Genomic DNA, 25060 nt, shown 5'->3' with positions numbered 1-25060 from the left:
AATGCTATAGGGCCCCCCAGGCCCCAGTCCACTGTGATAGGCAGCTAAACCCAATAGTACCACATTTTCTCCTGGTTTGACCTGTTTGATTGTCCAATGTTTTCCACAACACTCCAATACTCATCAAGCCTACATGTTCTGTGGCCCCTGCCTGTCAATTCAGTACGGTTATACAATGGGAACAGCACACCCTCAAAAACCCAATCTAAATGTGATTACACAATACTCAGGATCTTCAACACAATAGTAATAATGCTTGAAAGGGTCCTTGCTCTCTCTCCCCCTGACAGTGTTTTCTAATGAATCATACCTTTGTGTTCACAAAACGGCCGCAATTAACCTTTTCTACAGAAATAGAAATAGAAAGCTGGCTGAAGTTCGAATGTCTTATCTATGTGAATGGATATAGGCCTGTGCAGGTGGGGGAGATCGGAGAGGGTGGGTATTTTATTGGCGTTGGTAAGTCTCTTAATAGAATTGGCCTTTTACGAGAAAATTTTGTCAAACGCATGCAGCACCGTCTGCCGCTGAGACAGTCAGTGGAGAATATATGGCGCTGTGTGTTTCGTGTGGCTCCTGCTCATAAACTGTACTCACCCCCAAGGTTTATTTATGTTCCACACTGCTCAGATAGGATGGCAGCTCTGTGTCTTCATTAGCATATCTATCTTCCTGACTTTTTAAATTATGAAAGCCAAAATCTGCTGATAATACTGCTGGATGAATGCTGGAGGACTTAGTGTTTCACAGGAAGCACATTTGGTGCATGATGTGGTGACTCATATTGCGTGACTGAAAAACCTCAGGAAGTCTGTTCTCCTTCATATCAGAAATGTCAATTGTCTTTGCATAATCCTTCTCAATAGATACTCACCAACCTTAACTCAAATTGCATGTAGTGAAATGATATAGCAGGTGATCATACCAGAGGGTTGCATGATCAATCAAACAGTGTTTGTAGCTGCTATGTCGTCTTAACAATGGAGTGGCATCTGTTTGCGGTCTAAATGAGCCCTCCTATTAGTAAGAGTGTCTGCTGTTTATATTACATCATAGCTACTTTTGTCTAAGTGAAAAATTCGGAGCAACTTCAAAGCTGGTATTGTAATGCACGCAAAAAAAATTGTAAATTAATCAATGTTGTTTTTGTCTTCATTCGAGTGCTTGGTGCTTTCTTTGCATATGGATACAAACACTAACAGCCGTCAACCATTTATTCTCGTCTAGTCAGCAACGTCCTGGTTTTAAAGGTAGTTGGATAAAAAAGTGAAAAGACACCTTTCTGTTTGATCTGGCCGCTCCCTCAAAGCTTAATTAAGAGGCGACCGTCGGGTCCAACAAAGTTAAAAGGGATGTTGGGTAATCAAAGACTGGGATGTGCTAAGTTCTTCAGTGAATCTCATTCGCAGGGAGCAGAAGGTCTGGCACGACATGAAATCACATCACAGCTGCTTCTCTCACCAGTACCTGGAACATGCTGTAGTTCATCATTATGAATGATTGAAAAAATATGTTATGTTGATTCTCTATTTTGGGTACATTGCTGCTCGTTTCTCTCACCTGTCTGAAACAAAGTCCTGGTTTTATAAAGCGGTGCACTGTCTGCCTCTGTAACGTTGATACAGTAGAGGAGAATGGAGGTTATTTGAGTTTCCCAGGGTCTTTTTCCATCCTTTGTGGTACTGTTGGACTGGAAGTCATATGGCACAGGATGACACAGGCAGGGTTTAATTGTTGGCTTTTTCCATCATGAGGTGCAGCCCAGGCAGCAAATGGTATCATTTGTTTTTTCCTGTAAAGCACATTACGTTGCGTTCCATGTCTGTTGGATAATGAAAGCTTGATTTGATTTGAGCCTGTTTTGGTGTTTGGGGGGAACCATGCTCAAACTACAGCATTGTTAAACTCAACTTGCAGCTTTGGTTGGTGTGGAATGCTGCACAGTATCGAGCCATTTAATTATACTGATAATCAGCTCCCTGGGGGAGACAATTAGCCATCTTTTGTTGGTGTTTGTGGTGGTAGTGGTGTTGTGTGTTTCTTTGTTGCAGTTCTGTAAAGGGATTGTCTCTATTTTGATATTCTAAGGCCCTATTCCCACTAAGAGATATGAAGGAGAGTCTGAGGAGCAGGGTGGCGAAAGAGATTTCTAGTTTTAAATTCACATTGCATCCTTGCCTTACCTGTCGCTGGCAACGCGACATTCTTGGTCAGCAGTTCTAAATGACCGTAAATATCACAGTAGCCACTAGCCAGCAAGCACAAACTATTCAACAATGACAGTTTCTTCTGAAACATATTACACTAAGGTATTGAATAATGCAACCAAATCATATTACACTCTTGAATAAAGCAATAATTCACAAGCATGTGCAGACAATTGAAGGGTTTATTTTCTCATCTGTAGGCTACACTCATTTACATTTTAGCTTCAAGACAAAAGCGCAGAGTTGCTGAAAGCAAGTCTTCATCAAGGAACGTAATCCTATCAAAAATGAACGATTGACCCTCTCATACAAATTTAAAAGTACAGTAGGTCTACCTTAGAACATTGCAACAAACCAGGCTTCATTTTTTTATCAATATCATGCAAATCATTACATGTGGTAAGTTTCGCATTTTAATGTCACGTGCACAAGTACAGTGAAATGCCTTTCTTGCACGCGCTAAACCCACCGCTGCAGTAGTCAATATAGTAAAAATAACACGAGTTAGAACAAAAACACATTAGAAATAAGTACACAAGGAAGTTATTCAGCTATATACACAGGGTCAGTTCCAGTAGCATATTTACAATGTGCAGGGATACTGGCGTGATAGAGGTAGATATGTATAGGGGTAAGGTGACTAGGCATCAGGATATATGATACAGAGTAGCAGCGGCGTATATCGTGAATGAGTGTGTGTGTAGAGTCAGTATAAATGTGTGTGCGTGTTATGCGTGTGTGTGTGTTGGAGTGCATGAGTGTGTAGGGTCCTGTGAGTGTGCATAGAGACTAGTGCTGAGCGATCAGTGCTTTTTGATTTTTTTGGGGTTCGGTTCAAAAAGAATCACGGTTTTTGGTTTCGATTATCTTAAAACACTAAAGGGACTATGCATTATGTGGGTTGAATGCTGTAACAACACACAATAAAACAAGTCCCATGATGGTCGTGGCTGCCCATTACTGCTTATCACTTATTAACCATCATTTATTCACTTAGCTGTAATACAGTATTTCAGTTGTTGTGTATGTTACGTTTGTTTTATTTGATTACTTTATGATTTAATTCCAAGTCATCTCATCTTTATAGAGCTGCTGCCTATGCGCTCTGACAAAATCCCTATTTTATAGTTCTCAAGTAAATAAGGAATATTTTTATGACTGCTGAATAACAACTATTAATCACTTAGATCATGTATTTTCAGCTAGAGATGGCTCTCTATATCACCGGGCGATCGCGCATTCTTCTCTCTTCTGTAGCAGGCGTAAAAGAAACAAAGACCGGTCAAGTAGATGCGCAAAGGATTATGGTCATTGTAGTTTATTACCGCTAAACTGAGTAGAATGTTGGCCTTTTGGAAACAACTCCCTACCTACTATGTCGCACAGTTCAAGCTGGGTCTGATTTATCTCTAGAGAAACTGGGATGTGCGCATTGAGCTCACTCCCTCCCAAAAAAGAAAATGGAATTCAAATAATTGAATGAAGTTGGTCAGTTAGATAAAATCAAAACAAAAAAAGGCAGCGCCAGGATACAGTTGACCAGACTGAAGCATAGACTAACATGGGCTTCCATATAAAACAGCTTGTTGCAGTGAATTCACTTATAACCGTTGTGACTGAAAACGTGGGTATAAGTGAATTCACTGCAACGAGCTGTTTGATATGGAAGCTCATACCCGCCATAAAACATATAAAGTGCCTCATGATTTGTCAACGTGCACAATTAGTCTGTGCTTCAGTCTGGTCAACTGTACCCTACTGATAACAACCACAGCTGCAGGTAGTCCAGAGAAGCCTGGCCAGGGAAAACGCAAGGTCATGTTTTAATAGCCTAAGCTATGTATTTATAGCCTAAAATAGGCAGTTATTTTGGTTTATATTCAAACTTCGTGGTGGCCTTTTTAAACAGACATATTTTTATGGCAATTTATTTTTATTACGCTAAATAGATTTCAGCGGGGGCACGAAGATCGACCTTAGGGGTTAATCCAAAATGATTGACTGGAAGTATTCAATCGACAACATTCTGATAACTGTATGAGTATATACAATGCAACCCTGCATGCAGCAAGCTCAGCCCTGTTGGTTTCACTGTCCAATCGAAATGGTCTCTTTTCTCTGTGTAAAGGGGTCGCAAGTAGCCTAGTGGTTAGAGCGTTGGGTCAGTGACCGAAAGGTTGCTCGATCGAATCCCCGAGCTGACAAGGCAAAATGTCTGTCGTTCTGCAACCTGGACCAAGGCAGTTAACCCACTGTTCCTAGGCTGTCATTGTAAATAAAAATGTGTTCTTAACTGACTTACCTAGTAAAATTAAAAATTAAATTAAAAGGGTTTTAATGTTTTCATCCTCAGTAGGGCCAGGAGTTTAACTTCTACTTGCACACAATCCCGGATCCGGGAGCACCCTCATCAGTAAAAAAGCTGACTAGCATAGCCTAGCATAGCGCCACAAGTAAATACTAGCATCTAAATATCATTAAATCACAAGTCCAAGACACCAGATGAAAGATACACATCTTGTGAATCCAGCCATCATTTCTGATTTTTAAAATGTTTTACAGGGAAGACACAATATGTATTTCTATTAGCTAACCACGATAGCAAAAGACACAACTCTTTTTTTCCACCATTTTTTTCCTGCATAGGTAGCTATCACAAATTCGACCAAATAAAGATATAAATAGTCACTAACCAAGAACCAACTTCATCAGATGACAGTCTGATAGCATATTTATTGTATAGCATATGTTTTGTTAGAAAAATGTGCATATTTCAGGTATAAATCATAGTTTTACATTGCAGCCACCATCACAACTCTCACCAAAGCAACTAGAATAACTACAGAGACCAACGTGAATTACCTAAATACTCATCATAAAACATTTATGAAAAATACACAGCGTACAGCAAATGAAAGACAAAGATCTTGTGAATCCAGCCAATATTTCAGATTTTTTAAGTGTTTTACAGCGAAAACACAATATAGCATTATATTAGCTTACTACAATAGCCAACCACACAACAGCATTGATTCAAGCCAACAATAGCGATAACGAATAAACCAGCAAAAGATATTAATTTTTTCACTAACCTTCTCAAACTTCTTCAGATGACAGTCCTATAACATCATATTACACAATACATATAGAGTTTGTTCGAAAATGTGCATATTTAGCGGCACAAATCGTGGTTATACAATGAGAATAGTAGCCAAGCTGCCAACAAAATGTCGGGAGAAATCTTGGGAGAGGCACCTAATCTAATCAGTAACTAATCATAAACTTTACTAAAAAATACAGGTTGGACAGCAAATGAAAGATACATTAGTTCTTAATGCAACCGCTGTGTTAGATTTTTAAAATTAACGTTACTACGACATACAGCGTGCGTTAAAGCGAGACCGCACCGGCGGAATAGTAGTTTCACATTTTTCAACAGAACAACGAATTAACATCATAAATACTTCTTACTTTTTGATGAGCTTTCATCAGAATCTTGGGCAAGTTGTCCTTTGTCCAGAAGAATCATTGCTCCGGTTGTAGATTGTCGCCTTCAACTTTGGAATTAGCAGTAAACATTAGCCATGTGGCGAAGACGTGCCCAACTCACTATAACGCAGCACAAAGAAATATCCGAAAATCGCAATATACTGATATAAACTGATATAACTCGGTTTAAAATAACTACATTATGATGTCTTTAACACCTATATCGAATAAAATCAGAGCCAGATATATCTAAGGCCTATAACGGGAGCTTTCCAGAACGCCATCCTGAGGTCTGTCTTGCATCATGGCGAATGTTGAAAAGAATGCACCCCACGTTCCAAGACCCTTTATATGGCCTCAGATCTGCCTAGCAACTCCATTCCAATTCTCACTATTTGCTGACATCTAGGGGAAGGCGTATGCAATGCATGTCGACCAATAGAAGACATGCAAATTAATAAACTGACCCTAGAACAGCCTGCCTGATTTCAGATTTCTCACTTCCTCACAGGAAGTTTGCTCCAACTTGAGTTCTGTTTTACTCACAGATATAATTCAAACGGTTTTAGAAACTAGAGAGTGTTTTCTATCCAATAGTAATAATAATATGCATATTGTACAAGCAAGAATTGAGTACGAGGCAGTTTAATTTGGGAACGAAATTTTTACAAAGTGAAAACAGCACCCCCTATTGAGAAAGGTTAAAAAAAAACATGACCTGATTAGACAAAGAATCTGGTCCCATCATAGCCCATATAAAACATTTTTTACAGTGATTTATTACTATGTCATACGCTACAACTAGGGTCCGAAGTTGGTTAGGTTAGCCTACTACCAGACCAGGAAAACTCTGGTGCCCCCCGGAAAACAATTACCCACCCACCACTCTGAGACCTGTGGTGCCACCTCTGAAATCACCACACAATGTTACAAATGAAAAAACATCTATTTGTATGATCTGCATTTGACATTTTTTGTTTTTGTTTGTGGAGATGGGCTTCCATAGTTGTATGTGGCTCAGTGCAGCTGGCAGCTACTGCAACATTTTCAGAATGTAACAGCCTGTTACTGCAATTTCAGGTATAAACTCAATAAAATGAGTCTCAAATATTAGGAAAATATCTAAACATTTAAGTTGTTTTAAAAACATTGCTCTGCTATTAGCATTTATACTGTAGGAGTGTTGGCTCAACGAGACTATTCTGTTTACACTGCCCTGCTTCAAGGGGGGGCGACTGTTAGCCGAGTGTCGACACGTAGCAAGTACTCATGTTTACATTTGAGTAATATGTGTAGCCGACGGTATTTTTACGAAAAGTGTAGTAAGTGTGAAGAGGCTCTTAATTCTAATGATTGTCTCACCAACAGGAAGTGTAGAAATGGCCTACCAAACATTTAGTTTGAAGAATGAGCGTCTGTCAATTTGTTTTATTTCCTCATTGTAGATGGAGGTTCCCATTAAGTAGTTAGATAGTTTGACAACTTCCTGTTTCCCTGCCATTGCTCCTGTAGGTTTAGTTTTAATCCAATACTATCCCACTTCTAAAAAAATGTATCCCTCAAACAGAGGAGAGGAAATAGACACTGTTCACTAACAGAAATATTTCCTATTTTTTGCCAGTGTGCGGATTTCCATCTTTCTAAGCACGCTGAGGTTGGAATAATACTGTGAAAATGATGATAATGCCCTTTTAGTGTAAGAGCTGTTTGACGCTGGGCCAATTGTGCGCCGCCTCATGGGTCTCCCGGTTGCGGCCGGCTGCGGCACAGCCAGTGATCAAACCCAGATCTGTAGTGACGCCTCTGGCACTGCGATGCAGTGCCTTTGACCGCTACACCTCTCGGGAGGCTTGGGATAGAGGTTTTACCTGCCTGGTGACAAATTAGTTAATAGGCCAATAAGAAAGAGTTCCAAACCACTTTGCCAATAACAGCTAGTTTTCAGTTTCCCTCTCCCCACTCAGACCATGCTCAGACAGTCCTAGCAGAATTCTCACTTGAGAAATTGCTCTAGATAAGAAGCTACTTTAGTTTTCAATTAAAATGATCAAAAATAAACTATCACAGTAAGGTACTTAAGTAATTGTTACCCAGAAATGATTAGCTATTGAGATAATAACATTCTGCATTGGGCCTTTAAGATGCAAGTTTTCATTATAGTCATCATCCAATTTACAAAAGCAATTAAGACGCATCGCACGCCTACCCCCATCCAATTTAACCAATTTAATTAATTATTCCCTGATGTATTTCTAAGAAATGGTTCACGGTCTCCATTCCATAAAGCATATGATTCTTGGCATGTTTAAGCATCTTGTTAATAAAAAATTAAACTGCCATCCACCACCCACACACACAGCAGAAGATTTGATATAGGCCTAACTGACTTTTGTGTATTTATTTGTGTGAAAAATTTGTGTAGCCTAGTCAGTGCATATTTGTAGTCGCATACGGACGTGTTTGTAGCATAGCGTGTGTGTGTGTGTTTGGTGTTTTCACTACAAATCTGCTGTTGATGGATGAAACTTCCGATGACGTCTGTGTTTGTTTGTTTCGTGCTGTTGGTTGGAGTCCGAGTTATGTATTTTATGACTGGGTTGCTCTAGCTGTTGTTCTCTTTGTTTCGTTCCGGCAGCCACCAACACTCCTTTGTGGTTTGGACAACCCACTCTCTCCTCGCTGCCTCTACGACTTACCACCTGACAGGGTAAATGTACCAGTACGCTGTGTGTCAGTGTGATTGCTCCTGATCCTGTAGCCATGAATACTCCTCCACATCTAGTTGTGGTGGTGTTGACCCTGAACAACCGCTATCTAGAGCCCACTAGGCCATCCATCTCCACCTCCCTGTAGAAACATTCCTGATAGTATCACCTGACCCCCTGACTGGCTCATCGACTTCCATTCGTTAGAGACTCAGCAGTCCTGGATGATCATCGTATCGTGTGTTTAACACAGCGTTTCCCAAACTAGGGGTCGCGTCCCCATGTGGGATCACCTGATTTGAAAATGGGCTTGTGAGAGAAACCCTGAAATAGAAATAAATAAAATGTGTAGAATTGCATGAAATTAACTTTAAAACGTAAAGAATTTCTGTCCACTGTCAAGAGGGGTTGGGGCGGGGTTTCACTTATTGCATCTGCATGCTGCTTGTTGCGTTCTCCCTGGTGCACTCGTTCGTGAACTGGCTGCTCGTTCTAAATAATATAATCTAATCTGTTCAAAACAGTGGCAGCATGTGCAGTAGTGGTCAGTCGGTTTTTGATATGCAAAAGAGAAATAGGTGTATTTATGCTGTTATTCAAATGCACAGATCTCTTTATATATCTTCTGAAAGAAATTCACCGGTAGTTCGAAAACGTCATCATATTTCTGTCATGCTGCTTTATTGACAACTCCAACCACCTCGCGTCCTGGTATTCAGCCAATCAGTGGCCGCCACTGCTGTCAAAACTACTGTGGACTTTCATAGCCCACATTAAAAAGTAAACATTGGCTGTTGATTACATAACTTTTTTCACATGGTGGGATAGCATAAAAAACTATATATATATATATTTTTTTTTTACACTATCTTTCAAAAGTTTGTGGTCGCTTAGAAATGTCCTTGTTTTTGAAAGAAAATGTTAAAAAATGGTCCATTAAAATAACATCAAATTTATCAGAAATACAGTGTCGACATTGTTAATGTTGTAAATGACTATTGTAGCTGGAAACGGCTGATTTAAATAAATAAAAATACCCAAAAAAATGGAATATCTACATAGACGTAGAGGCCCATTATCAGCAACCATCACTCCTGTGTTCCAATGTCACGTTGTGTTAGCTAATCCAAGTTGATCATTTTAAAAGGCTAATTGATCATTAGAAAACCCTTTTGCAATTGTTAGCACAGATGAAAACTGTTGTTATGATTAAAGAAGCAATAAAATTGTCCTTCTTTAGACTAGTTGATTATCTGGAGCATCAGCATTTGTGGGTTCGATTACATGCTCAAAATGGCCAGAAACAAAGACCTTTCTTCTAAAACTCGTCAGTCTATTCTTGTTCTGAGAAATGAAGGCTATTCCATGCGAGAAATTGCCAAGAAACTGAAGATCTTGTACAACGCTGTGTACTTCTCCCTTCACAGAACAGCGCAAACTGACTCTAACCAGAATAGAAAGAGTGGGAGGCCCCGCCTCACAAGTCCTCAACTGGCAGCTTCATTAAATAGTACCCACAAAACACCAGTCTCAACGTCAACAGTAAAGAGTCGACTCCGGGATGCTGGCCTTCTAGGCAGAGTTCCTCTGTCCAGTGTCTGTGTTCTTTTGCCCATCTTAATCTTTTCTTTTTATTGGCCAGTGTGAGAGATTGCTTTTTATTTGCAACTCTGCCGTAACTCTGAAGTTAATATGACCCCCATGGTCAGTTAGCGGCCGTGCCCTAATAACCAGTGGAAAATACTGGTCTCCAGTAATTGTAGGCCTAATTAAAGTTGCTGTAGTTAACGAGATGTTGGTGTTGCATAGAGAAATAGTTCCCAATCTGTGGGATGGGCCCACTTGTAGGTCATGGCAGGTGTCCAGGTGGGTCGTGGGATTACTTTTTTTGTGCATTAAAAAAAACATTTAGATTTAATTTAATATTCAAGGGGTCTGAATACTTTCTGAATACACTGTGCGTGTTTGCAAATGTGATCTAAATGAAAACTGAAATATCACAATTACATAAGTATTCAGACCCTTTACTCCGTACTTTGTTGAGGCACATTTGGCAGTGATTACAGTAACGAGTCTTGGATAGGAAGCTACAAGCTTGGCACACCTGTATTTGGAGAGTTTCTCCCATTCTTCTCTGAAGATCCTCTCAAGCTCTGTCAGGTTGGATGGAGAGCGTTGCTGTACAGCTATTTTCAGGTCTCTCCAGAGATGTTCTATTTGGTTCAAGTCTGGGCTCTGGCTGGGCCACTCAAGGACTTTGAGACTTGTCACAAAGGCACTACTGCGTGGCCTTGCCTGTGCTTAGGGTCTTTGTCCTGTTGGAAGGTGAACCTTCACCACATTCTGAGGTCCTGAGCACGCTGGAGCAGATTTTCATCAAGGATCTTTCTGTACTCTGCTCTGTTCATCTTTCCCTCAATCCTGACTAGTCTCCCAGTCCCTGCCACTGAAAAACATCCCCACAGCATGATGCCGCCACCACCGTGATTCACCATAGAGATTGTGCCAGGTTTTCTCCAGACGTGACGCTTGGCATTCAGGCCAAAGAGTTCAATCTTGGTTTCATCAGACCAGAGAACCTTGTTTTTTATAGTCTGAGAGTCTTTTAGGTGCAAACTCTTTTTTGGCAAACTGCAAGCGGGCCATCGTACCTTTTACTGAGAAGTGGCTAACGTCTGGCCACTCTACCATAAAGGCCTGATTGGTGCGGAGATGGTTGTCCTTCTGGAAGGTTCTCCCATCTCCACAGAGGAACTCTGGAGCTCTTTCAGAGTGACCATCAGGTTATTGGTCACCTCCTTGACTAAGGCCGCTCTCTCCCGATTGCTCAATTTGGCCAAGCTGGTTGAGTGAATGCCAAGAGTGTGCAAAGCTGTCATCAAGGCAAAGGGTGGCTACTTTGAAGAATCTCAAATATAAAATATGTTTTGATTTGTTTAACACTTTTTTTTTTACCACATGATTCTATGTGTTATTTCATAGTTTTGATGTCTTCACTATTATTCTACAATGTAGAAAATAGTAAAAATAAAGAAAACCCCTTATGTGTAGGTTTGTCCAAACTTTTGACTGGTACTGTGTGTGTGCATATAGGGGGGGAAATGCTTTCAAATCTAAAGTATGTAGACATGATAATGGACCTATATATAGGCTGTCATTGTTAATAAGAATGTGTTCTTAACTGACTTGCCTAGTTAAATAAATAATTTAAAAAATATATATTTTTTAAATAGCCTAGCTATAGCTCTTTGAGAACTTGCAATCAACAACAATAAAGCTGGACAATGAGTCCCCTATTGATTGTATAATATTTAAGCATAAGAACTCAGCATTAGCCACGGGAAAATGTATAGAATGGCAGAAAAATGTGCTTTAAAACTACAAAATGTTCTCTCTGCTGCCATGATGATATTGTTGACTTATTCTTTGGTCTGTATGTTTTTTCAACCATTTTTTGTGGGTCACGACTCAAGACACCTCAATTGGTAGGTCCCAAATTAAAAAGAGTTTGGGAACCCCTGGCATAGAGCACCAGTATGACTTCATCAGGTTTGGAGTGGAGAGCTAATGATGGAACTTAGTGTGATGTGGCAGAGGAGGTGAGAACACCGCTATGGTTGGCCTGAGTCGTGTTATTCTACCACAGTCCCAATGAGAGCATGGCGAGGTCTGCTGCAGGGAGGGGCCCGGCTGGGAATGTTTACTCTTAGCTCGTAGTTACCTTTGCCTTGTAGTGTGACTGCCTGTCCTTACGTCCCTGTATATAAGCACCATTTTCAGGTGTGTGTGAGCGTCCTTGTGTATTGTTTGGTGTTAATGTAGACATTTTAATTCATGATCTATATGCCTGATTAGGAGAACGCAAATGTCTTAGCTAAGCTCTCCCCTTGTTGTGCTGTGTATTTATTGACCTTTTTCCTAAAACCCCTTTCCTCAGCCGCTGTGCATGAAACATCAGGAAAATCTCAAGATTCTCTCATCATGTAGGCTAGTGAATCTGCATACAAAACACACTCAATGAGTTGATTTTAATGTAAATCCGTGCTTGTACTGCATGATTATAAGCTAAACGTCCCTTTCCCTCTCTCCCTTTTTTCCCCTTTCTCTTTCCCCTCCCTCTGCCTCCCCTAAAGATCCCTCGTGGAGGACGACGACCCTCACATGAAAGTGTCGCTGGGGTGTGGTGACATGGGCATCTCTGCCCACCTACAGGCTTCAAAAACCGGAAACACTCGCTTCTTTACGAGCAACACGCACAGCTCAGTGGTCCTTCAGGTGAGTAGTAGTGGAGAGAGACTGAGGGATTGTGCTGCTGGGGAGGATGGACAGATTGATGAACCTCTTAAAAGCCATAATGAAATATGTCAGGGTAATTTGAATATGCCTTCAGAGGTCCTGTGATTGATTGAAATGATAGCTATACAGGCAGGTCCATAAATATTGTCAGCCTTTATAAAGATGAGCAAAAAAGACTGAATTAAGTAATTAAAATACTGAAGTTGTAAATTATAGATATATTATTATTTTATACTATTACAATTGCTCAGTGAAAGAGATTTTATTCACAAGTAAGAAAACAAAATCTCAAAGAGAGGGGTCAGAATTATTGGCACCTTTTTCTAAAATGTTTTATGAGATTGGGAGGGATCTTAGACCATTCCTCTGTACAAAATCTTTCTAGATCCTTGATATCATTTGTCTCCTCTTATGGACTGCCCTCTTCAATTCAAACTACAGGTTTTCAATGGTGTTCAAGTCCGAAGACTGAGATGGCCATTGCAAAATGCTTATTTTTAATGCTTGGGCTATTGTCTTGCTGGAAGATCCACTTGCGGCCAAGTGTCAGCCTCCTGGCAGAGACAACCAGGTTTTTCGCTAAAATATCCTGTTACTGGGTAAAGTTAATGATTAGGGATTTGTCCAAATTTTATGGGAAGAATGTCTTAATGTTAAAACGATAAGAAGAATTCATACAATTCCACCTGAATTTGTATTTATTATGGATCCCCATTACTCTTATCCTAGTTTATCCTAGCGGAACCTCTCGCCAACAGCCAATAAAATTGCAGGGCGTCAAATACAAATCAACAGAAATCTCATAAATCAAATCTCTCAAACATACAAGTATTAGGCACCATTTTAAAGATACAATTCTCGTTAATCCAGCCACAGTGTCTGATTTCAAAAATGCTTTACAGCGAAAGCTCCATAAACGATTATGTTAGGTCACCACCAAGTCACAGAAAAACCCAGCCATTTTTCCCGCCAAAGAGAGGAGTCACAAAAAGCACAAATAGAGATAGAATTAATCACTAACCTTTGATGATCTTCATCAAATGACACTCATAGGACTTCATGTTACACAATACATGTATGTTTTGTTCGGTGAAGTTCATATTTATATCCAAAAATCTTATTTTACATTGGCGTGTTAGATTCAGTAGTTCCAAAACATGCAGTGATATTGCAGAGAGCCACATGAAATTCACAGAAATACTCATAATAAATGTTGATGAAAATACAGCTATTATACATGAAACTTTAGATACACTTCTCCTTAACTCTTATGGCTGCAATCCCGGTAACGGGATGATATGACAACAGCCAGTGAAAGTGCAGGGCGCCAAATTCAAAACAACAGAAATCTCATAATTAAAATTCCTCAGACATACATGTGTCTTATACCATTTTAAAGGTAATCTTGTTAATCCCACCAAAGTGTCCGATTTCAAATATGCTTTTCAGCGAAAGCACTACAAACGATTATGTTAGGTCACACCAAACCACAATAAGCACAGCCATTTTTCCAGCGAAAGATAGCAGTCACAAAAAGCAGAAATATAGCTAAAATGAATCACTAACCTTTGATGATCTTCATCAGATGACACTCATAGGACTTCATGTTACACAATACATGCATGTTTTGTTTGATAAAGTTCATATTTATAACAAAAAATCTGAGTTTACATTGGCGCGTTACATTCACTAGTTCCAAAAACATCCAGTGATAGTGCATAGCCAAATCGTTTCAACAGAAATACTCATCATAAATGTAGATCATAATACAAGTTATACACATGGAATTATAGATATACCTCTCCTTAATGCAACCGCTGTGTCAGATTTCAAAAAAACTTTACGGAAAAAGCAAACCATGCAATAATCTGAGACGGAGCTCAGAACAAGAGTCAAATTAGCCGCCATGTTGGAGTCAACAGAAACCAGAAATTACATGATAAATGTTTCCTTACCTTTGATGATCTTCATCAGAATGCACTCCCAGGAATCCCAGGTCCACAATAAATGCTTGATTTGTTCGATAATGTCCGTTATTTATGTCCAATTAGCTACTTTGGTTAGCGCGTTTGGTAAACAATTCCAATGTCACAAAGCGCGTTCACTAAAACGTGACAAAATGTCCAAAAGTTCCGTAACAGTCAGTAGAAACATGTCAAACGATGTATTGAATCAATCTTTAGAATGTTGTTAACATGCATCTTGAATAACGATCCAACCGGAGAATTACATTGACTTCAAATGAGCGATGGAACGGAGCTGCCTCTCACGTGAACGCGCGTGGTGAATGCATGGTCACTTCATGGCAGTGGTTACTCATTCCTGTCTCCTTCGGCCCCCCTTCACAGTAGAGTCATCAGACAAAGTTCTATTGACTGTTGACATCTAGTGGAAGCCGTAGGAAGTGAAAACTCATCCATATCTCGCTGTAATTTCAATGGGAGCTTGGTTGAAAATCTACCAGCCTCAGAAAAAATCCAAACAGGAAGTGGAACTTCTCAGGTTTTTGCCTGCCATATGAGTTCTGTTATACTCACAGACATAATTCAAACAGTTTTAGAAAATTCAGAGTGTTTTCTATCCAATACAAATAATAATATGCATATATTAGCAACTATGACTGAGGAGCAGGCCGTTTACTCTGGGCACCTCTGTGCACCTTTCATCCAAGCTACTCAATACTGCCCCTGCAGTCATAAGAAGTTAATGCAACCGCTGTGTCAGATTTCAAAAAAACTTTGCGGAAAAAGCATTATCTGAGAACAGCGCTCAGAGCCCAAACCAGCCAGAGAAATATCCGCCATGTTGGGTAGTCAACATTATTCATAAATAGCATTAGAAATATTCACTCACCTTTGATGATCTTCATCAGAATGCACTCCCAGGGATCGCAGTTCCACAATAAATGCTTGTTTTGTTTGATAATGTCCATCATTTATGTCCAATATCTTCTTTTGTTAGGGCATTTGGTAAACAATCCAAAAGCGCGATCTGGTCCATTCGGACGAAACGTTCAAAAAGTTATATTACAGGTCAAAGAAACTTGTCAAACTAAGTATAGAATCAATCTTTAGGATGTTTTTATCATAAAAGTTAAATAATGTTCCAACCGGAGAATTCCATTGTCTGTAGAGAAGCACTGGAACGAGAGCAACCTCTCAAGTGAAAGCGCGTGACTGAGAACGAGGTTGTAGGCAGACCCCTTAGTAAAACATCTCCCATCCGGCCCCCCTTCACATGAGAAGTCTGAAACCACGTTCTAAAGACGGTTGACATCTAGTGGAAGCCTTAGGAAGTGAAAAATAACCCATATCCCACTGTGTATTCGATAGGGGTGAGTTCAAAAACTACAAACCTCAGATTTCCCACTTCCTGTTTGGATTTCTTCTCAGGTTTCTGCCTGCCATATGAGTTCTGTTATACTCACAGACATCATTCAAACAGTTTTAGAAACTTCAGAGTGTTTTCTATCCAATACTAATAATAATATGCATATATTAGCATCTGGGACTAAGTAGGAGGCAGTTCACTCTGGGAACGCTATTCATCCAAAAGTGAAAATGCTGCCCCCTATCCCAAACAAGTTATACAATTTTAAAAACATTATAATACATTCACAGATTTCACAACACACTGTGTGCCCTCAGGCCCCTACTCCAGTACTAAATCCATGTGTATGTATAGTGCGTATGTTATTTGTGTGTGTGTGTGTGCCAATGTTTCTGTTGCTTCACAGTCCCCGCTGTTCCATAAGGTGTTTTTTTTTAATCTAATTTTACTGCTGGCATGAGTTACTTGATGTGGAATAGAGTTCCATGTAGTCATGGCTCAATGTAGTACTGTGTGCCTCCCATAGTCTGTTCTGGACTTGGGGACTGTGAAGAGACCTCTTGTGGCATGTCTTGTGGGGTATGCATGGGTGTCCGAGCTGTGTGCCAGTAGGTGAGACAGACAGCTCGGTGCATTCAACATGTCAGTACCTCTCATAAATAAAAGTAGTGATGAAGTCAATCTCTCCTCCACTTTCAGCCGGGAGAGATTATTAATATTAGCTCTCTGTGTACATCCAAGGGCCAGCTGTGCAATTTTCCTAAGTCCTTTTTTGTGGCACCTGACCACACTACTGAACAGTAGTCAAGGTGTGACAAAACTAGAGCCTGTAGGACCTGCCTTGTTGATAGTGTTATGAAGGCAGAGTATCGCTTTATAATAGACAGACTTCTCCCCATCTTAGCTACTACTGCATCAATATGTTTTGACCGTGACAGTTTACAATCTAGGGTTACTCCAAGCAGTTTAGTTGTCTCAACTTCCACGTTATGTATTACAAGATTTAGTTGAGGTTTAGGGTTTAGTGAGTGTTTTGTTCCAAATACAATGCTTTTAGTTTTAGAAATATTTAGGGCTAATTTATTCTTTGCCACCCACTCTGAAACTAACTGCAGCTCTTTGTTGAGTGTTGCAGTCATTTCAGTCACTGTAGTAGCTGACGTGTATAGTGTTGAGTCTTCCGCATACATAGACACTCTGGCTTTACTCAAAGTCAGTGGCATGTTGTTAGTAAAAAATTTAAAAAGCAAAGGCCCTTAACAGCTACCCTGGGGAATTCCTGATTTTAACTGGATTATATTTGAGAGGCTTCCATTAAAGAACACCCTCTGTATTCTGTTAGACAAGTAACTCTTTATCCACATTATAGCAGGGGGTGTAAAGCCATTACATCAATTTCTCTCAGCCAATCATCAGTCATTTGTGTAAGTGCTGTGCTTTTTGAGTGTCCTTCCCTATAAGCATGCTGAAATCCTGTTGTCAATTTGTTTACTGTGAAATAGCATTGTATCTGGTCAAACACAATTTTTTCCATGACGTTTACTAAGGGTTGATAACAGGCTGATTGGTCAGCTATTTGAGCCAGTAAAGGGTGCTTTACTATTCTTGGGTAGCGGGATGACTTGAGCTTCCCTCCAGGCCTGAGGGCACACGCTCTCTTGTAGGCTTAAATAGGAGTGGCAATATCATCTGCTATTATCCTCAGTCATTTTCCATCCAGATTGTCAGACCCCGGTGGCTTGTCATTGTTGATAGACATTCATTTTTTCACCTCTTCCACGCTGACTTTACAGAATTCAAAAGTACAATTCTTGTCTTTCATAATTTGGTGAGATATACTTGGATGTCTAGTGTCAGCGTTTGTTGCTGGCATGTCATCCCTAAGTTTGCTTATCTTGCCAATGAAAAAGTCATTCAAGTATTAAAAGATAACCAGGAGGCTGACACTTGGCCGCAAGTGGATCTTATGGCAAGACAATAACCCCAAGCGCACATCAAAATCCACAAAGAAATGGTTAATTGACAACAACAAAAAAGAATGCATCTCTCAGTGTCCAGACTTTGAACCCCATTGAAACCCATGGTTTGAAGAGGGCATTCTCCTCGCAAATTGAAGGGTGCTAGAGTAATGAAGATAGGGGTGCCAATAATTTTCACCGCTATCTTTTTAGATTTTTTTTTAAATGACTTGTTAAACAAAATTGCTTTATCTGAGCAATTGTATTAGTATAAAATAATTTGCATATAATATAGCTCAGTAGTTGTATTTATTTTATGCAGTCGTTTTTGCTCATCTGATAATTATGGACCTGAATATGTCTGTATGGCGTCTGAAACTTTGCCAGACAAAGATACTATGGGCCTTTCTTTACCCAACTCAAAAAATATCTAGACATTTCTGAACACAACAAAACAATTACACAAATTACCCTGCTTTTGTTTCAAACAGGTTTTCTGTTCAAAATTCTATTTTAAAACACAGAAAAGTTGTTCCTGTGCCTTCAACGATGGGCAGCACCAATCATGCGCATCTGTCTCAAACAATATCGTCTAGGCTATTGTGTGCAACTCTTAATCACACGTCGTTTCTCCTTCTCCTTCACACTTGCAATCTTCAAACACTGCACACATTTCTTCCTTTGCTCTGCCTAATATTATGGAATTCTTACGACTAATGTCAAACTTGTTATAAGCACATCAGGGTTTAGCCTTCACTATCCCGTTTAAAAACCAACCAATGTTATAAAAATAAAGTTCTCTCCCACTCTAATCACTGGCACATCTAAAGTCAGGATGCGATGCGCGTGGAGAGCAAAGCACGTAAACAGTGGAACAAATCAGGGTTGTGTGTGCAAGCTGTCTAAGAGATAAGACTTGTCTTTCAAACCTATCTGCTGCATTTGTTGAGGAAAATGATCAGTGAATTATTCAATTGATTCACTGCGGAGGAAGAGAATTGTGTTCTAAGAACATTGAAAACTTATGTTCTCGACAAAGACTTGTCAAACGGATATCTTTCATGAAGTTGGATTAAAATAATGGAAATGACTGTTGTTCCCTCTAGTTGCAATGGCCTACTTTTTTCATTCGCACGCGTAGAACGAGATGTCTTCTGCATATGAGAAGATAAAAATAAAATGTGATGACAATTGAAATGGAGATGAAATCACTTATTATTTATGTAGGCTAGTTAGCTGTGATTTTGAAGGGGATGACAGAGCGATGGTAGTGACTCCTTCAGTGCAGACAGACAGTGGCTCAGCATGTTGGGCTCCAGCTGTTTGATGAAGCATCAGCACCAGTGAGTCAGGCTCCGTGCCCTGCTTGGCCCATGCCAGTCTCTGTCCACACGTGAAGGTCGTCACAGAGATGGGGGCTGCCAGGCAGGCGCTGGCAGAAAGCTACTGGACTCATCAATGTGTGACCTGTTCACACTGTGTGTACTCCACAACCTGTTAGTATGATGGAGGTGTGTTGTGTGGACGTGTTGTTAGGCAGAGTGCTTCTAAGGTCCCGATTCAACAGTGTAATAGCCTTTTAACCGGTGAATAGTTTTTATACCTGCTGTTGAAGAGTGTGTTGAATTTTTTTTTAGGAACACAGCACTGGGTGGGTGTATACGTGTGATTCAGCACCTTGCTCAAGTCAGAAAATAAGATTGGCACAATCTCTGTCGTCGCTGCAAGGTTTCTCTATCGATTGACAACATTGACAGCTGTCGGCTTGCTACCAACTTGTCCGTGGCTGAACATTTTCAGAGTTTAACAACGACCATCACTGAGGTAAATTCAAAGTTGTGATTTGAAAGCTTGTTGGATCATTAGAAAAAGGCACATCTTGCTATCCCTTGTTAGCAGTCATCTATTATAGCCCATCTATTTTCTGTTGTTTTCTGGACATATTGTAACTACGCCTGGATAGGATTCTAGAAAGGATTTTGCCAAGAGAAGACTCTTCACTTTCAGTGCTACATCTGCTAACATGCTCATCAGGCGGTTGCTGCATGGGAGCAAAACATAATTCAAATGTGTGGGGAACACCGACTGTTGACCATTTTAAGTGAATGCTAATTAAGCAGTGAGGGTCGTCAATGCACATAAAGTGATGCCATTGTTGGACTCCACTGTGTTCTTTATAGGGACCTCAGTCTGTGACTGAACACTGGGCTTAAAAACACAAGTAGAAAATGTAATAGCATTGCTACATATTGCTTTTAAGGCTGGTGAGCATTATAGTTCTGTGGGAAATTAATTTAAGATGTATGTGTTTGGCTGGTTTAACCCAAAATTATTCTACCATTTTTTTTTATTCAACCAGAATATGAACTTACAAACGTATTGTAACATTCTCTGTATAAAGATAGACAACAACAAAAACATTTTGGGGTATACATTTTTATTCTTTGTATAAAGATAGACAAATAATTACTTTTTGGTATACATTTTTGACCTATTTGTTTTTATTGCAATAAGCACAGAAATAATTTGCAGGCAGGTTGTCAAGAAACGGTAACGCTTGGGGGGCTGTGTTTTTCTCTTTGTCTTTTCATGAAGTGATTGAGTTAGGCTAATCCAGTCTCAGTGTACCAGTCTGGGCATGCCTTATACCAATCTGGTTCAGGACAGACATGGTCTCTCCACACAGTACACAGAGCAGCTCTCTTTAAAACATTTATTTTGTTATTTTATATTTGTAAAAAAAAAAATGTATACCTCTTTTTCTCCCCAATTTCGTGGGAATCCAATTGGTAGTTTACAGTCTTGTCCCATCGCTGCAACTCCCCTATGGACTCGGGAGAGGTGAAGGTCGAGAGACATGCGTCCTCCGAAACACGACCAAGCCGCACTGCTTCCGGAAGCCAGCTGCACCAATGTGTTGGAGGAAACACCATCCAGCTGGCGACCGAAGTCAGCTTGCAGTCACCCGGCCCGCCACAAGGAATCGCTAGCGTGTGATGGGACAAGGAAGTCCCGTCTGGCCAAACCCTCCCCTATGTGCCTTAGACCGCTGCACCACTCGGGAGGCCTCACAGAGCAGCTCTCTAACAGGCTGGTCTCTCCTCTTTCTCTCTCTCCCCCTCCCAGGGATTTGACCAGCTGAGGATAGAGGGATTACTGTGTGATGTCACACTGGTGGCGGGGGACGGAGACGAAGCCTTCCCAGTGCATCGCGCCATGATGGCCTCCTCCAGCGACTACTTCAAAGCCATGTTCACAGGTAAGCTGTTATGCCTCCATCTCTCTCACCACCTCACACTGACCCACAGCAGCATGCACGGGATGGGACGTCTGCATACTGTGTGTAATGTTGATTAACAGACTGAGTAATCAGAGGATTAGCCTGCTTGTCACGCGTCCGTCAATCAATCTCTACTCTGGGGCTCTGCAGCTGATAGCATTGTGTTGTCTGGTTGTCTTCTCCCAAAGTGCTCCTTTTCTTGAAGCACAGCGTGAATCCTCCAGGATTCCTGTCATCTCTACATTCTGATAAGCTACCACACCTTGAATTAGACATGCTCATTTTCCCAAGGGGTTAAGGTTTTGATTTACCTTGTGCTTTTTTAAATTTTTTATAATCAGGTTTGTTTTTCATAAGACATCACAACTATTGCATTCATCACTTAGGTGAATGTATTTTTTTTATTCCCAGAATGCATTTCTGTATTTCATCTTGTTGTAGCTTAGTAACTGCCTCACTGATGACGCAAATAGAAACGACTTGGATAGATGTAGTGAGGGTAAATATCCTTCAACTGCAGTTTCATATGTCCTCTTCTTAACAATCCAAAATAGGACTGCCTCAATGCCTGTAAGTGGTTATTAAACAAATATTCCACTAGCATGTAGCCTATCTGAGAGGTTCAGACGTGTTGTTGAGATTAAATGGGTGGGTTGTTCCACGAAAAGACTGCCTTTTGTGACCCTTTTATATTTTAAGTAGAAATTCTGCACCAATATTGAATTTTAATAAAAGCCTGTTATATTAAATGAAATGCCCTTTAATATAGATGAGATAGAGAGTTCAATAAATCAGCATTTTGACATGTCCCTCCATCAACCCTGTGTCACTTCTAGGAAGATTCAACAGCTAAGAGAAAAGCTGGTTCTACTCTTTTGGAACATTTTCTGGTGCTTTGCGGTGGAAAACTGAGTGGGTCGAGCATAACACGTAAACCCTGTTACCTATGGATAAAGAAATGTTTTAGCAATACCTTTTTGGGGGTGAAGCTTGGGTTCAATTGCCATTCCCTGTTGCACACAACAAGCTTCCATTCCCCGTCACAAGGGGATTTACGGTTGATTTAACCTTTTACACTCGTGGGAATTGGCCTAAATGTATAGGGCTAAATTGAAATGTTTCTTACAGAAGAAATATGAAAAGTGTATGCATAATCATGGTAGCAATTGAAAGGGACAACAAACTATTTGCTAAACTTGCCCAATTAGCGGGAGGGATGCGGGAAATTTCTTGTCGCGTGTGGTGCTATCGGATATCGGTATGGGACAAAAATGTAATATCGGTGCATCACTAGTGTAAATGGTTAAGAAGAAATCATCAACCCTGTTACGGTCAACCCTGTTACTTTATTTGGTACTTAATAGGCACTTACTATAGTATATTTTTTATTTAACCTCTTGAGATAGGGAAAAAATAAATGGAGTAAGTTAAACGTGCTTTATTTAAAAATATATATATGTATGGACTAAGTTTATTTGTTTTTTCTTTGGTGTGGGGGTTACAGGTACAATATCCATTTCAATTAATATATTCAGTTTAAATAACATGTACCTTCTGGACTGTCGCTCAAAATAAAAACTAAAGCAAGAAATACATTGTTTTAAAAATTCTGTTTAAACAGGAAAAGAAAACTAAAAAGTGTGCCTCCACCCACAACCTCCCATCCCATTCCCCCAACCCCACCCAGCCAACATGTCTCCATCATGTCTCCATCAACCCCCCCAACTCCCGGAAACCGACCCCCCTTCCCACCCCCATAGCAACTAGGGTTGCTTTTCAGTCACCACCCAGATCCCCCACCGTCCTGCTAGCCTCCCGACGGCCAAAGAAAACCCTCCACATACAACCCCTCCCTCGTGGGCCTGAAAGCAAAGAAAGTAAAAAATATATTTTTTAAGTGTGTGTATGTGTGTATATATACACATATGGGCTGCTTTTCCTTAACTCTGTGGTCCGACTCATCCCAAACCATCTCATTTGGTTGAACTCTGGGGATTGTGGAGGCCAGGTCATCTGATGCAGCCACTCCATCACTCTCCTTCTTGGTAAAATAGCCCTTACACCAGCCGGTGTGTTGTGTCATTGTCCTGTTGAAAAACAAATGATAGTCCCCCTAAGCCCATACCAGATGAGTGGCGTATCGCTGCAGAATACTGTGGTAGCCATGCTGGTTTAGTGTGCCTTGAATTCTAAAGAAATCACAGACAGTGTCACCAGCAAAGCACCCCCATACACCATAACACCTCCTCCTCCGTGGTTCACGGTGGGAAATACACATGCGGAGGTCATCTGTTACCACACCGCGTCTCACAAAGACACAGCGGTTGGAACCAAAAATCTCACATTTGGACTCATCAGACCAAAGGACAAATTCCCACGGTTTAATGTCCATTGCTCGTGTTTCTTGGCCCAAGCAAGTCTCTTCTTCTTATTGGTGTCCTTTAGTAGTGGTTTCTTTGCAGCAATTAGACCACAAAAGCATGATTCCCACAGTCTCCTCTGAACAGATGATGTTGAGATGTGTCTGTTACTTGAGCTCTGTGAAGCATTTATTTGAGCTGCAATTTCTGAGGCTGGTAACTCTAATGAACTTATGCTCTGCAGAAGAGGTAACTCTGGGTCTTCAATTCCTGTGGTGTTCGTCATGAGAGCCAGTTTCATCAGCGCTTGATGGTTTTTGTGACTGTTCTTGAAGAAACTTGAAAAGATATTGACATTTTCCAGATTGACTGTCGTTTCTCTTTGCTTATTTGAGCTGTTCTTGCCATAATATGGACTTGGTCTTTTACCAAATAGGGCAATCTTCTGTATACAACCCCTACCTTGTCACAAAACAACTTATTGTCTCAAACACATTAACTTTTCAGAAGGCACACCTGTTAATTGAAATGCATTCCAGGTGACCATCTCAAAACTGGTTGAGAGAATGCCAAGCGTGTGCAAAGCTGTTTGACACTTTTTTTTGGTTACTACATGATTCCATATGTGTTATTTTATAGTTTTGATGTCTTCACTATTATTCTACAATGTAGAAAATAGTAATGATAAAGAAAAACCCTTGTATGAGTAGGTGTTCTACAACTTTTGACCGGCAGTGTAGTTTGTATGCATGTTTTGGGATTTAGCTGAGATTATTCTTTACAGAGTAAAGTATATTTGTCCAGGCCTCAATTGTTCCTTCACTAGCACCATTAATTCTCGCTGTCGGTAATTCTGTTAGAGCTGGCGAATTGCGAGAGAGTGAGGTGATTGCCATCTAAGAGCCAAGATCTTTTTTGCGGTAGTGCTGCCTGCCAGCAGTAGTTATCTCTGATTGATTGAGATATTCTAGGAGCGATCATCGTTAAGTAACATAAGATGCAAAGCATTGAATATTTACATTAATTAATTTTGTTACTTTGTCCCAGAAGCATTTAACTGAAGGGCACTCCCACATGATATGAAGGAATGTGCCTACCTGATTTAAGGTACGCAGTGAACAGTTGAGAGTTGGGGCCAATTTCATCGTAAAGTGTTTCCTTGGTGTTATAAAGTCTGTGAACAAACTTAAAATGTACAAGTTGATGGTTCGTTTTACGGGAAGCCAAGGTCAATTCTTTTCCATTTTCTGTTCCAGTTAAATGGATTTTCAGATTCAATTAGGTCTTTGGATCATACTTTTTTATGGCTAGCCCAGAATGAGCTTTCCAAAAGTTGTTTATGTAATTTAGAGATCAGTCCTTTCGGGAACCGAGATAATGTATTTATAAATTCTATCATTGGATGGTTCGGTAGTTGAGTTTCCCAAGGACTCCA

At 40.3% G+C, this 25060-nt stretch overlaps 1 protein-coding gene across 3 annotated transcripts in view; it reads left to right on the top strand.

Annotated features, from left to right (window-relative positions):
• Nucleotides 1-25060, top strand: part of LOC120057262 (kelch-like protein 13) — a 102782-nt gene that overhangs the window by 51390 nt on the left and 26332 nt on the right. For all 3 annotated transcript variants that reach the window (XM_039005813.1, XM_039005812.1, XM_039005814.1), the window contains 2 exons: nucleotides 12535-12676; nucleotides 21112-21244. In XM_039005813.1, the coding sequence (XP_038861741.1) occupies nucleotides 12535-12676; nucleotides 21112-21244 (275 nt within the window). The remainder of the gene's footprint in view (nucleotides 1-12534; nucleotides 12677-21111; nucleotides 21245-25060) is intronic.

Source organism: Salvelinus namaycush, chromosome 12 (genome assembly GCF_016432855.1).
Source record: "Salvelinus namaycush isolate Seneca chromosome 12, SaNama_1.0, whole genome shotgun sequence".
NCBI lineage: Eukaryota > Metazoa > Chordata > Actinopteri > Salmoniformes > Salmonidae > Salvelinus > Salvelinus namaycush.
This window is presented reverse-complemented; position numbering and strand designations above follow the sequence as displayed.